This window comes from Macaca mulatta, chromosome 3, assembly GCF_049350105.2.
Source record: "Macaca mulatta isolate MMU2019108-1 chromosome 3, T2T-MMU8v2.0, whole genome shotgun sequence".
Taxonomy (NCBI): Eukaryota; Metazoa; Chordata; class Mammalia; order Primates; family Cercopithecidae; genus Macaca; species Macaca mulatta.
In genome coordinates, this window is record NC_133408.1 from 105,191,246 (window position 1) to 105,206,681 (window position 15,436).

The 15,436-nt window shown below is 36.4% G+C and overlaps 1 protein-coding gene across 3 annotated transcripts in view; it reads right to left on the minus strand.

Annotated features, from left to right (window-relative positions):
- Nucleotides 1-438: 438 nt before the first annotated feature.
- KLHL7 (kelch like family member 7) overlaps nucleotides 439-15,436 on the minus strand; it is a 69,891-nt gene continuing 54,893 nt past the window's right edge. For 2 of the 3 annotated variants that reach the window (XR_013414656.1, XM_015133867.3), the window contains exons 9-12: nucleotides 10,123-10,363; nucleotides 8,011-8,212; nucleotides 3,108-3,205; nucleotides 519-1,812 (exon numbers count right to left, since the gene is read on the minus strand). Coding sequence is in view for 2 of the 3 variants with exons in the window: in XM_015133867.3 (XP_014989353.1) it covers nucleotides 1,529-1,812; nucleotides 3,108-3,205; nucleotides 8,011-8,212; nucleotides 10,123-10,363 (825 nt within the window). In the remaining variant the exon portion in view is untranslated. 3 annotated transcript variants of the gene reach the window in all.

A 15,436-nucleotide genomic window follows, 5' to 3' on the forward strand; every position in this document is an offset into this window, starting at 1 on the left:
GGCTAATTTTTCTATTTTTAGTAGAGACGGGGTCTCATCATGTTGGCCAGGCTGGTCTTGAACTCCTGACCTCAAATGATCTACCTGCCTTGGCCTCCGAAAATGCTGGGATTACAGGCGTGAGCCACTGTGCCTGGCCTGAATAGTATACTTTAAATGGTGAACTGTATGGTATGTGAATTATATCTCAATAAAGCTGTTCTGTACATTAAAAAACCTACACAAATAGAAATATAGCTATCATTATGTTTTTCCTAATTCCTTTTTGATTTAAACATTTTTAGGGTTTAAGACTATTATAACCTCTGTATAAAGAAAACTGAAAATTAAGAGACACTGCTTCACAAATTCTAAAAACAGCCATTACCTAACATACTTGAAGAACGAATAAATTGAGTGGCCTATTTTAAGTTAAAAAATATTTAATATTATCAGATAAAAACATTGATGGTGACAGCTTTACATGGTTCATTCCATACACAGTGAAAAAGGCAAAGTATTACTAAAAAAGAAATTAGTTGGGTTTGTAAAAGATTTATTGATCACATAAAAGCAATGAATAGGAGATGACATATATATAACTCATGATTACAAAACTTTTAGAGACAACTAGGTTAAATATCTCATGTTTTGGCTAAGGGAAAATAATTCATGATCTCTTTAAAGAAGTTCAAAGTCAACACTGATATTGTGGTACAACTACCAGTGATTTTCTAATGATCTAGAAATTTGCTATAAATAGCTTAACCTTTTGCTAGTTAATCACTTATTATGATTGGATTTTATTTAACAGTGAGGACTAAAGAGGCAGAATCCTTTTTTAACCACTGAATAAAACATACATAAATTAATGATTGGTGCTAAGCTTTACATTTTGTGTTAAAAATATGGAATATATTTAAGTGGATCGAATACATTTCATGAGGAGTTGGACACATTAAACCCCCAAATCTGTTTAGGAAGTTTTTTGAGAAAGTGTGTATATGCCTTGACTCACTCTGGCTTACTTTAAAAATGGAATACATTTGGCACTAGAAAAATAAATAAAGACAAGCAAACTATGTGAGACTAAGCTGCTCCATCTGAGTTGCCCATCTTGACTTACAGTTCATACTATTTCTTAGTTCTTGACTGAGCACAAACAGACCTAACCACGTAGCACTTCTGTGATGCATGAAAACAGAATCTAGAGCTAAGATACTGCGCTTCACTGATGAGCCAATCTGCCATTCTGCCAAAATCATAGTTACAAATGTGAAATTCATTCAAGAAATTCATATTTTTAACAAATGCTTATACTTTTTCAAGTTTTCTTGCTAGATATGTTCTTGGTTTTGTGGTCAGCTAAAATATGATCTTTGAATTAAGGAAATCCATATAAAAGAAACATCTATTGAATAGGAACCTCATTTCACTTGAAACTTTCTTTACCAAAACACCAAACCAAAACTTTGTCACCAAACTCTTGGAACAAAGCACTGGTGGCTCTATTTTTGAGTCTCTGATGATTCTGAAGTCCACTCATTTTTCATGTTTCAAGGGTCTCTTCATTTGCTCCACAAGTATCGACAACACAAATTAAACAACTTGTGACTGGAAAAGCACGAACTTTGGAGTTGGCAACCCATTTGTCCGTTTCAGTATTATATTCGAGAATGTGTCCCAATCGACCAACACCCTGAAAACCAGCCAAGACATAAACTATAGAGCCAACTGCTGCGCACTTCACTGTTACACCCTTCCATGGCATTGGTGAGACCATCTTCCATTCGTTCAACTTAATATCGTAATATTCCACATTGTCCAGACCACCTTTAAAAGAATAAAACATGAACAACATGAAAAACTGTATGAAAAATTCTAAGGTTTCTTAAAGTAATAACTTTTTGTATTTTTCCAATATTTTATTGTGAAAATTTTCAAACACACAGAAAAATTGTAATCATTTTACAATGAATGTCCACATAGCCACCACCTAAATTCTTACTCTTATTTTAACACAATAGAAATTTAATATTTCTTTTTAAATATTGATTTTTTTTCTACAAAATTAAACATATTCTATCTATTCTGGAAAAATGCAAAATAAACAGATCAGTGATTTCCCCTCTGATTAACTTTGACTATAATTATTCAAATGTCCTTCTTTTCCCTCTTATCTTTTAGCACTTTATGGAAAATAGCAATGGGCGGGGACACAAGAAGCAAAAGACGTTATTTGTTACATTTAAGTAATGCTTTAATGTACTGACTAAAATGAAGCTTGTGTCTAGATTCAGTTCCGACTCTCTTTCATTTAATAAAATTATTTAAGATTCTTTAGTACATCATTTACGAATATAAAATGCCAAATTTAGTCATTTAAAAATTACAATATTGGGCCGGGTGCGGTGGCTCACGCCTGTAATCCCAACACTTTGGGAGGCCCAGGCGGGTGGATCACGAGGTCAGGAGATGGAGACCATCCTGGCGAACACGGTGAAACCCCGTCTCTACTAAAAATACAAAAAAAATTAGCCGGGCGTGGTGGCGGGCGCCTGTAGTCCCAGCTTCTAGGGAGGCTGAGGCAGGAGAATGGCATGAACCCGGGAGGCGGCGGAGCTTGTAGTGAGCGGAGATCGCGCCACTGCACTCCAGCCTGGGCGACAGAGCGAGACTCCATCTCAAAAAAAAAAAAAAAAAAATTACAATATTGATATTTTCATGCAATGTTTAAAAATATTTAGGAAACTTTACCATTTAGGCCCTGCATACAAGCCTTAAAACTTGTATTTAAAAAGTTTCTAAAGGTTTTTTAAGGTTCACATATTTCTATTGCTCAATAGTTCTTAAGCTGGTGTGACATCATTCCCCAGGAGGTATCTGGAAATGTATAGCAGCCATCTAAAATTGTCACAATGACTGGTGACCACTGCGACATTTCATAAACAAGAATGTTTAACATCCTGCGATATTTTATCAAGTATGTTAATTCCCAGAAACTATAAAAATAGATATAATAATATGCATGGCAAATGCTATCTAGATTTAAAAAAAATGCTTCAATAATTTAAGGAAGTATCAGCAAACTCATCAGGAAAGTGGAACAGTGAATTAACATCACATACCTAAACCATTCTGACCACCCACAGCAAATATCTTGTCTTTTACAAATACCAGCCCATGATTCTTCCTGGCTTCAATCATTGGACACAGCTCAGTCCATCTGAAAAAATTAAAGATTTTAGTGTGCTTGTTTACAGGAAGTAAAAGAACTCATACTAATAAGAAAGGTCTATTATTCTAATTAAGTGCTTATTTACTACTCACATATGTGTACATATACACACAAAATGTCTAGAAGGGTAGAAAACAAAAGTTTAACAATGATTATGGGTAATTTATTAATACATGGGGTAAACAGGGATTTTATTCCTTTCAATTCTGATAGGATATAAGAAAATGAGGATATCTGACTATTAAAAAACACATTTTTAGAGGAAATCCATTTCCTGAGGTTCATAAAAACTTGTAATATGGGAACAAAAAAGAAGAGGAAGATACTTAGAAGATAAAGAAATAATTCTTTTTTCTTTCTTCACACCTCTGCTGGCAGGAAATATGAACTAGTTCTATCACACGTAGCTTTAATTATTATTTATACATGTGTAAGTAAAACACAAACTTATAATGGGCCTCAGGCAATCAGGAAATTAATAGTATCTGTTACTATTCACATGTCCATCTTTAAATCTACATTAAGAAGTCTATGTTGCTCTGGTAACAAAAAAGTACTATCATTCTGTCAAGTTTAGTAACTCATGGTGCTCTGTTCACAGCCACTATTATAAATAATGAAGCTGAGAATATAAATGTGGACACAAGAGTTAAAGGATATTAATTCACAAGTAGCAGCATTATACATATATACACAGACAATAGAGTTTAGTTATTTTTTTTTCTGAGATTTAATACCTTCTTCTGCATACACTCCCGAGTCTGACATTTGTGATTGTGAAGGTGGTACTGGCACATAGGCTTGTGCTTTTAGCAGCTAACTTAAACCAAAAGACTCCAAACAACAGTAAGGACAACAACAAAAGGGAAACTTGGCATAAGTGTAACTCTCTATAATTATTGTTTATATTTCTTCTTTAAAACAATTTGATGGCCAGCCAGGCGCGGTGGTTCACACCTGTAATCCCAGCACTTTGGGGGGCCAAGGCGGGTGGATCACGAAGTCAGAAGATCCGAGACCATCCTGGCTAACACGGTGAAACCCCGCCTCTACTAAAAATACAAATTAGCCGGGCGCGGTGGCGGGCGCCTGTAGTTCCAGCTTCTCGGGAGGCTGAGGCAGGAGAATGGCGTGAACCCGGGAGGTGGAGCTTGCAGTGAGCCGAGATCGCGCCACTGCACTCCAGCCTGGGCGACAGAGCGAGACTCTGTCTCAAAAAACAAACAAACAAACAAACAAAACAATTTGATGAATTTAACTTTATAAAACGTAATTAGGGCACCATGATTAACTCTGAAATATTAACAATTCTTTTGTCTTACATTATATTGTTTTAAAAATGGTTTGACAGTTACCACTCTCATTTTCGAAGTACTCTGTTAAGGTGAGGTGGACAGCATGGCTCCTGTTTTTAGGAAAAACACCCTCATCCAGGTGAAATGACCGGCATACAGCTCGGAAGTGGGAAAGCAGTAAAAACTAGGTCTTTACTGCCCTGCATGCAGTGAGATTTATAGACTGAGCTATCATCATGCATTAAACATAGTATTTGACTTGGAAAAATTCCATTTACATATCACTTTCTTCTCCATATACTATGTTAATGATACAAAAAGAGAGCATGTATTTATGTATATCTAAATCTCCTGAAGGTTTAGAAAAAAGTTTCGCAAATTCCCCTTCCTCCTATAATTCACATGTGGAGGACGAACTAGGTCCCTGCTATCTGCAATCTTAAGTTTAATGTTTAGAAGCATTTCTTCGCCTGTAATCCCAGCACTTTGGGAGGCCGAGGCAGGTGGATCACGAGGTTAAGAGATCGAGGCCATTCTGGCCAACATGGTGAAACCCCGTCTCTACTAAAAATACAAAAATTAGCCGGTGTGGTGGCGTGCACCTGTAATCCCAGCTACCCAGGAGGCTGAGGCAGGAGAATCGCTTGAACCTGGGAGGCAGAGGTTGCAGTGAGCTGAGATCATGCCTCTGCATTCTAGCATGGTGACAGAGCCAGACTCTGTCTCAAAAAAAAAAAAAAAAAAAAAAAAAGCAAGCGTTTCTTAAAATTCTGACAGCTCAAACTGTGTCACATTGTTTCCACAGGCATAATTTCTTTCTTCAGTTTGTTACTTTATTATGAGCTTCTGCTCCTCTCCATCTTTTTCAAAATTGATTTTAAAAATGCGATACATAATACATGTACATATTTTTATGGTACCTGTGATATTTTGACACATGTATACCATGTGTAATGATGAAGTCAGAGTAACTGCATTATCTATCATCGCAAACATTTATCTTTCCTTTTTGTTTCTTTTTGGGCTAGGGAAGGAACCCAGGCCTCCCATGTGGCTGCTGAGGAATATCTTTTCTTTGTCTTGGGAACATTCCAGTTCTTCTCTAGCTATTTTGAAATATGCAATAAATTATTGTTAACTATAGTCTCCCTACTGTACTACTATTAGAATTTACCCTAACTGTATTTCTATACTTGTTAACCAACCTCTGATAACCATCATTCTACCCTCTACCTCCATGAGATTAACGTTTTTAGCTCCCACATGAGTGACAACATGTGTTATTTGTATTTCTATGGTCCATAGGCTCAGTTTTTCAGCTTCCAATTAAACACACTCTAATTGTAAAACACTTAAAATGTCAAAATTGGGAAGAAATTCTTATAAAAAATAACTTGGCTGGCTAACTTTTTTTTTTTTTTTTGAGACGGAGTTTCACTCTTGTTGCCCAGGCTGGAGTGCAATGGTGTGATCTCAGCTCACTACAACTTCTACCTCCCGGGTTCAAACGATTCTCCTGCCTCAGCCTCCTGAATAGCTGGGATTACAGGCACGTGCCACCATGCCTGGCTAATTTTTTTTGGTATCTTTAGTAGAGACAGAGTTTTACCATGTTGGTCAGGCTGGTCTCGAACTCCTGACCTCAGATGATCCACCAGCCTCGGCCTCCCAAAGTGCTGGGATTACAGGTGTGAACTACCACACCTGGACTAGGTAACATTTTTAAAAGGAAATAATATAACATTTATTTTGAGAGTTGGATAATTATATTCATACTAGCTTTTCATTTGTGAAAATTTAAAGGCATTGAAGGGAACACAGAGAATTGAAATTTAAGCTCAATATATGTAAAATGAAAGAAATGTTAGGTCTTGTAAGTTTTTAAATATTCCTGAAACTGAATATTCACCTAGTTTTAAAAAATGCAGAAGCTGCAGAACTCCTTTATATTTTTACTTTGAACAAAAGTAAGTAAAAAATCAATACTAATTTACATTGATAGTGCCTGAATAAAGATGTAAAAAATTAGAAACCTGGAGTTTTTATGGTTATGGCTTCTCTTTTAAGAGATTTTTTAGAAATAAAAAATAATTAGACAGCAGAATGAATCAGTTTTCCAACTAGTATGCTGTTACACTTTTTGAACCTAGGGTTTATGGGAAGTAAGGTAGAGGTTCACATGAAAGGGAGCAAAGTTGGTAAACATCTTTAACAAAAGGCAAATTTCAAGACAAGTTGCTTTTCTATTATTTGCATTGGAAAGAAGTTATTGATTATGCTTCCTTAAGTCTTTTAAAAATAGGTAGGAGTCATAAATAGATAAATGCACATAATTAATCATATTTTATAATTAAACTCTTATTTCTTAATTTTTTTTTTTTTTTTTTTTTTGAGATGGAGTCTTGCTCTGTCACCCAGGCTGGAGTGCAGTGGCACGATCTTGGCTCACTGCAACCTCTGCCTCCTGGGTTCAAGCAATTTTCCTGCTTCAGCCTCCCAAGTAGTGGATTACAGGCATGTGCCACAACACTCAGCTAGTTTTTGTATTTTTAGTAGAGACAGGGTTTTGCCATGTTGACCAGACTGATCTCATACTCCTGACCTCAAGTGATCTGCCTGCCTCAGCCTCCCAAAGTGCTGGGATTACAGGCATGAGCCACCGTGCCTGGTCTCTTATTTCTTAATTATTAAAAAAGCAGCAGCTGGAGTTGAAGACTTCCATGTTTTGTACTTTGGCAATATTTCCTAAATATAAAACTTCAAGCACCAGAGTTTTGATGCAACTCTGGCACAACATTGTAGTGAACATATTTACCCAGTAACTTGTTCTAGTAAGGGAAGAACAATGGGCAATTCAGCCATATGATCAAGTGACTTTTCTTATCAAAGCTCTTTGGATGTTTCCATAAAAGGTACAACTAGGGTATCATCTGTTTTATGTCCTCATCAGCTTTAATGTCACTACTCACAACCCCTGCCCTTGTCTCCTCTCCATTATTCAATGATTAGCACATTTCCTTTGGCCACATTGAATGTGTTCCATCATTAACTACAAGGTCAGAAAAACTGGCTAACCAGTTATTTCTTTAGCACTTTACCTTTTTGATACACTTTGCCTTTTTAAAAGCAGTTGATTTAAGAATAATTTTATTTAATAAACATGAATCTAAACATACTTAGGAAGTTACCACCTAAAAAGAACTAGGGAGGCATGATTTATTAATGTCATGAGCCAGTGTCTAATATTTCTATTTAAGGACAAATCTATTTCTAATTAAGGACAAATTTATTGCTGATCATAAATTCCCCCCTCCTCCTCTACATTTCCTGACCGCTCAAACAAAAACATTTTGTTTGAGCCTAGCACACTTAAAAGTTTATATACACTCTTCACTCAAGGACAAAATTCTTCTGTTGGGTTCCTCTGGTCTTTTGACATCTCCTACAGAGCTTATAGAATACAATTAACTGTAAAATAAGTTTTAAATAGATACATACGTTTCTGTGGCAGGATCATAAACTTCACAGGAATTAAGCACTCTCCCAGAAACATTGTTTCCTAAACTTCCACCACAAACATAGATCAGGCCATTGGCTTCCACCATCCCATGGCTGCATCGCTGGGTCAGCATGCTGGGCTTTGTGTGCCAGCTTTCAGTTCTCGTATCATAACACTCAAATAAATACAGAGCTGAGTTTCCTGTAAAAGAAAAAGGCCCCATCATACTTAACTTTAGTGTGTGCGGGGGTTTGGAGAGAACTGACTGTCGATCTTACTAGTTAAGGAAGGAAGAATTTAGGGTCATAGGGCCATTTTCATACTCAATCAACAACAACAACAACAAAGTGTAGGAATAGTTTAAGAAAACACTAATAATCCTGTTTGTATAGACCCTGGAAAACATCCTTAAAAGGATCTGTTGGAAAGACTTATTTATTGGTAATTAAACTTTAGAAAAAGAAATTTTATTTCAAAAGAAAAATTAAATACGAAGCCTAATATATGTCTTCAAGCCCCGTTATGCATGACGGGAATTATCCATGCTTCAAATGTTTATATAAAGTGGAAAAGCATAATAGTTCCTGACAGATGGTAGACCCACACCTTAAAATACGAAAATTACTATCTGATCATATTCTTATTTAATATTCTGGAATAGCTATAGCACCATTAACAAAACTATACTTCCTAACTATTCTCAGTGTGGTATTTCCTGAAATCACACTGGTCCCTGCTTGAGTATATTCTCAAAATACTGATGTATATTTCTGATGTATTTTGATTACACAACCTAAAGGCAAAACATACATTCATCATGTTTTGAAACTTCTACACACTGCAGGAGTTCAATAAAAAATTTTAGAAATGATACTATTAAAGATTAAGTGCTTTTTTTTTTTTTTTTTCTTTCCCAAGGACAAAAAATGTTAGAAGTTACCAAACTATTTCTCATCTCCCACCATTCTGGGCTAATATCAAATGATTTAAAAACAACATCACCTTTATAATTCTCCATTGCAACTAAGGTCTGTGAAAAGTAAAGATCAGAAAATAACAACTAGAAGAAGCAATGGTCATGACCAAAAATAATTTATTTTTAACTTTTTAAACATTTCTGATTTGGTAGGTTCAGTGGGTGGACACCATGGGAAAATATATAGTATATAGTAAATTAAAAAAAACTATTTAAGCTAAAAACACACTTAGCAAAGGCTGAAGAAATGAAGTTATCTGCAGTACCACAGAATAGTTACTGTCTATCATCTTTAGGATTTATTTTTTGTATTTGAAATATTCTACATTATAACAGCCCGTGAAGAATGCTTTTAAAGAGAGAAAATGGTTACAATTAGGAAATGATTTTTTTTTATTCATTTGACATATAGTTGGGGGTAAAAACCTAAGTATGCAGACCAAAAGTATAACTGTTTACTTGGTCTTCCTAGTTTTCTTTATTAGCCCATTATTTATGCTGAAGAAATTACTTGAAAATGAAAGCATACAAAAGCTATTATGTGTCTAGTCTGCACCTAGAATATTCATTTAGAAAAATTATTCATTTAGAAAAAGAGCACTACTGGACACTAACACACGATTCAATAAGAAAGGTTTTTATATCCACACCCACACCCCATTCTGCTCATAAGCATGAATACCATTACAGTCATTAAAAACTTAAAGAATAAAACGAATGAAAAAGAGCATTATTTTTTCTAATAAAAAGAAAGCAAAAATAATACAAATTTTAAAAGCCTGAATACAGTAATGAGTTCTTAAAGAGTCTAAAAGTTGAACTCTGAAATCTTTAAAACAAATATTATGTAGCCCAAATAACTAATTTAGAACTATAATTCTGATAGTGTCAACTAATGCTTCATTATGATAAAAAATGGACCATTAATCTACGAAGCTAAATTCTGTAATTTAATAGTTTGTAAAGGAATGAGATAAACCTTCAGGGAGATGAGCTCTAAAATGTGACAAACACGTATTTAAATTACCAAGAAAGTACCTGGAGAAATAATACCAGCTGTTTATTTAAATATGAAAGCCAAGATACTTGGCTTTAAAGCATTTGCCCCAAACCAAAATACTTAAGGAGTCCTTACCTACTTCTGAACCTCCAGATGTATAAATTTTGCCTTCTGCAGCACATGCAGCAAGGCTGTCTCGAGGTGTCGGAGGACCCAGTTTGGAATACCAGCTATCCTTCACTACATTATAGCAGTCCATTCGCTTTATCGGGAAAAGCTGAGAGCCTCCCAAAATGTATACTACATTGTCCCAAAACACGCATGCTGCATCTCTTCGTTTTTCAAAGGGGCAGCGGATGTCTGTCCAGCTATAATCCTGTAGCGGAAAAGGACAGGAAGCTTTCAGTAAGGAAAAAAATATAACTGAAAAGGACAATGCAAAGATATAGCCAAAAATGTATAAGAATATGTTAATTTATTAGACTACACATACAAATGTTTGGCTTGAGACTATTACCAATTTAATCTTGTGTGGTTTCTGCAGAATGTTGATTAGATGGGGCAGAGGGCAGAAGGCAGGCACTTGACTGCTTTGGGTCCTTTCTGGCTCTAAAATAAACTCAAATATATTTGGATATACCATCACCACCCTGTTTTCTATTCCTTTTGTTACTGAAGATAATACAAGAAGATTCTAAAATAAGTTTTTATTATTTTTAAAAAGCTTCTTTTTCAAATGTAAATGTCTCCATCCCTTCCCTGCCAGATATGTAGTGTGATATAAGTAATCAATGGATAATATAAAGCTCAAATTGCCATTATCCTACCGATAGTCTAAAGCCAGAAGGTATTTTGTGGATTTCTTTATTACTTTTCTATATTCAGTTGAGCCAATGTAGTCAGCTGGACTTTAAAACTGTTGATGTTTATAAGGAAATACTTGAGTAATCTCTTCTGAGTATTCTGGATACTCACTTTTCACCTCAACGATTAGAAATATACACCTATCAGTACTTGACAGTAAGGGCTGTTCACAGCACCTGTTTCTTCACTATGTTTGATAGCATCCAAGAATGCTTGTGCCACCCTTCCATGGATGTGCATGGAGGGATGCCCCTAAAGTTATAGTATCTTGGACCCTCCCCTTTTTTGAGATAGGAAGCTACAGTGTTCCTGCTATTTTCTGAAAATAATCAGGGTCAGATAGAAATTCATACCATTCCCAATCTCACCAAGGAAAGCACTATGTGTGATTATTGAGTTTCCTTTGAGAAAATCTGACTGATAACCTATGATCGTATCCAGTGTTTCAGGCAGTCACTGGATTAAAGTATCACAGAACATCAGGAATGGTCTCTTAGGAAAGGAAGAGCCCTTAATGTAGAATACTTTGACTCCTGACAAAGATGAACATTCTGCTTTTTAGGTGACCAGGAAAATAGAGCCTTAATAGCTTAGGATTTTATTCTCAAATTAGGATCAATATCCCCCTAGGTTACTCAGTGGTGGGCACACAAAACAATGGGATAAACATAACATGTTCCTGAAACTTCAATTCCACTCAACGAACACTTGAAAAACTGGGGGAAAATATTTTCACTTGTTCTCTTAAAGAAACTGTATACCACAGAATGAAATAAAGAGATAAAATAATGATCATATTGTACAGGCAACAATCCCTCAAAGATAAACTAAATCATTCTCTTAAATGTTCTTCAGATCTACTCATAATTCCTATCTAATCAGTTTTAGGTAGCAGAGAAATATGATTTCATTAACTGCATTAACTCAGTGAATCTCAAATCTTGTCCCTCTTACCCCTTATTTATTTGACATTTATTACTTGAGAGCTATATGGGAAACTTTTTTTTTTTTTTTTTTTTATTATTATAGTACCTAGATACTGTATGTAGTTGTGGGAGGGGGAAAGAGTAGATGGGAAGTCAGCCTTGTCAGCTCAGTGGGTATGACTGGTTGGGCATTACCCTAGTGATAAAACTAGTTCCAACCTGGGCTTGCAGGTAAAGGCAGTGCTATTTATTGCTCCCTGCACTCATAGGCTAAAGGGAAATCTAGAGGAATATGCAGTTTTCGTGTTAGCAAGAAGATGGACAAATAACACTAGAGTCACAGATGGGAAGTTGTATGTGTGTGAGCAGAGTCAGGGAACGGTTACCCTAAAAATATGATTTAATTCAGTTAAGTTTTACTGAGTATCTATTCCATGCAAGTTCTTACACTTAGGTGCTGAGATGTGAAAATGGGAAAATTGGAAAGCCTGGAAAAGACATGGGTAGAAGGATTTTTAAAATTTTGATATATCTCTCATTATACACATGTACACATGCAGACACATCCATGTATAAAGTCCTGTCTTCCTTGGCCCTGTCAGCCTTTCTTGCCTCTGCTGTGATATGCCATGCTATACTTTTTTCTAAGCTCAAGACTGCTTTCCTTTTTGTAGGTTTTCCTGATTTCTTTCTTCTGAATCCTTACCACTTGAAGTTCAGGCCTGATGACTGAGCACTCCATTGTATCTTGCCCTGTGTGATTTTCTAGCTATTAATACAATAGCTCTCATTGCTCCTCCAAGAGTAAAAGCTTCGGGTGGGATGTGGTGGCTCATGCCTGTAATCTCAGCATTTTGGGAGGCAAAGACGGGCAGATCACCTGAGGTCAGGAGTTTAAGACCAGCCTGGCCAACATGGTGAAACCCCGTGTCTACTAAAAATACAAAAAATTAGCCGGGCATGGTGGCAGGCACCTGTAATCCCTGCTACTCGGGAGGCTGAGGCAGGAGAGTTGCTTGAACCTGGGAGGTGGAAGTTGCGGTGAGCCGAGATCATGCCATCACACTCCAGACAATGCAACGAGAGCGAAACTCCGTCTCCCCCAAAAAAAGAAAAAAAAAAAAAAAGAGTAAAAGCTTGGGGGTGATAAGTTGTAAATATTTTCTCTAAATGCCTCAAGGCAAAAGATCAGTGTGATATTTTCCTTCAGGCCGGGCGCGGTGGCTCAAGCCTGTAATCCCAGCACTTTGGGAGGCCGAGACGGGCGGATCACCAGGTCAGGAGATCGAGACCATCCTGGCTAACACGGTGAAACCCCGTCTCTACTAAAAAATACAAAAAACTAGCCGGGCGAGGTGGCGGGCACCTGTAGTCCCAGCTACTCCGGAGGCTGAGGCAGGAGAATGGTGTGAACCTGGGAGGCGGAGCTTGTAGTGAGCTGAAATCCAGCCACTGCACTCCAGCCTGGGCGACAGAGCGAGACTCCGTCTCAAAAAAAAAAAAAAAAAAAGAAAAAAGAAAAAAAAGATATTTTCCTTCAAAGTAAGGATTGATTTTACATAATGTATTCTGAAAACACATAGATCCTCAAATAATAGAAATGCTGTAGTATGAAGGGAACCACAATCCAAAATGAAATACTTTTCATTTTTAACACCTGAGAACTTTATTTCAGATCATTTTGAGAGAAAATCGAGCCAAATTAGGGAAGGCAGGGTCTTACGGAAAAAAAGAAAGCAAAATTATCGAAACTTTAAGATTCCTTAGAGAAACCACAGGGAATCAATCCAACCTGAGTTTAAGATGACCAAATTGCAAGTACTTTCTCTTAAGCCATTATTTGATATAGCTCAGTTTCTAAGGGCTTTAAAAAAGGCCACACGCCTATGGTGACAATCTACATGAAAAGCAGGTTTATGCCAGATACCAGAACATTCCTAGAAGTAGTTTCATGAGAAACACATAGAAACAGTTTTGGCTTCATTCATTTTACAAGGACACAAAGAATGCAGTTCAAGGGAACTGGGAAACTTGGGTATAAAGCCAGGCTCTGTATGGAGGAGCTACGGATCTCAACTGGGTCACTTAACTTCCAAGGGACTTTACTTTATCTGTACAACAAAATGATTGAGCTAGATGACCAAAGGTCTCTTCACTTTCAGCCCGAACATCCAATGATCTTAGAATCCAAATGACTTAGGATGTATCCCTAACCAAATAGCTACTATTAATTTATTAGTTATTAAGTACTTACCTTTCCAGGAACTATGCTGAAATATTTTAAAACATCATCTAATTTAATTTCCTTAATAACTCTATAAGTTAATATACTCATTTACAGATAAGAAAACTAAGAGATATTAAGTAACTTATCAAAGGTCACATAGTTAGAAAATGGTGAACCCAAGATCTTAATCTAAATCCATCCGACTCCAAAGCTGTGTCTTTAGCCTCTACGCTGCTTCTCTAAAAGACTTTCACGGCCTATTAGAAAGAACAAAGGATTCGGAGTACAGTGATCTGGGTTGCTCTTGTCACTATTGTGTTTCTAGCAAAGTGATTCTGGGCACTCGAATTGTCATCGTTGGATCTCAACAGCCTCATCTATAAAATCAGGAGGTTAGCAGGATGGCTGCTGATGACCTGCACAATCTCCATATCTTTTCACTTATAAACACAATGCTCAACCACCAAAAGCACAGCTGGTGTGAAAATAGAGTTTCTCTCCATGTGTTTGTACAGTATTTGGCCCAGGGCTTAGCATACTGAGGGAATGTTGTCATTGAGTGATAGTTCACATTTGTAGAAAAATATATCATTCAATTGGGCCACCCTCATTTTTGACTCTGCAAATGTCATAGACATTTGCTGCACTCTGCTACTGGTTTGTACCAGTTCTTCATTGCAGCACTATCTTTATACTACACTAGTTCCAGCTGGCATCTTATCACTATGGCTCCTGGTTCTGTGGTGGCTGTACCACTGAAGACCAGAGGGACCTGTAACCAACCAACTGGCAGTTCCTGGGGTTGAGGGCCAGGTTTTCATCTCCTGTTTTTGTAAATCCAAATAGTTTCCACTTTCATCCTTTGCTAGAGCAATTTTTCTCCTAGGAATTTATCCTAAAGAAAAAACTAAACAGCGTGTAAAGCTGGCAGATATAAAGGTGTTTCACTGCAGGAGTATTTTAACAGGAAAAAACTGTAAATCAACCAAATGTGTTTGATGAAGACAGGTATTAAATTATGGTATATCCTTGTGATGGAATACTCTACAGCCCTTCAAAAGGATGATATTCTCACTGATGTGAAAATATCTCCATAATAAAATGGTGAGAGTAAAATACATTTTGTAAAATAGCATGTAGGCATGATCCCATATTTGTAAAATGTAAGGACTGAAATGATGTTCACTAACTACTGATGACTGTCTTTGGACGTTGGGGACACTTTGGCTTTCTCCTTTATATCTTGCTATATTTGAATTTTCTACAAAGAATATGTATTTAAAAAAAATAACAAAAATACAAGGAATGATACCAAAAATACGGTACCAGGAAAACAACTACTTTTCTCAGCAGAAGCCTATACTAGTGCTAAATGTTTTAACAGGAACATTTAATTCAAACTAATTTAAAGGCTTTAAGAATTGAGAAACAC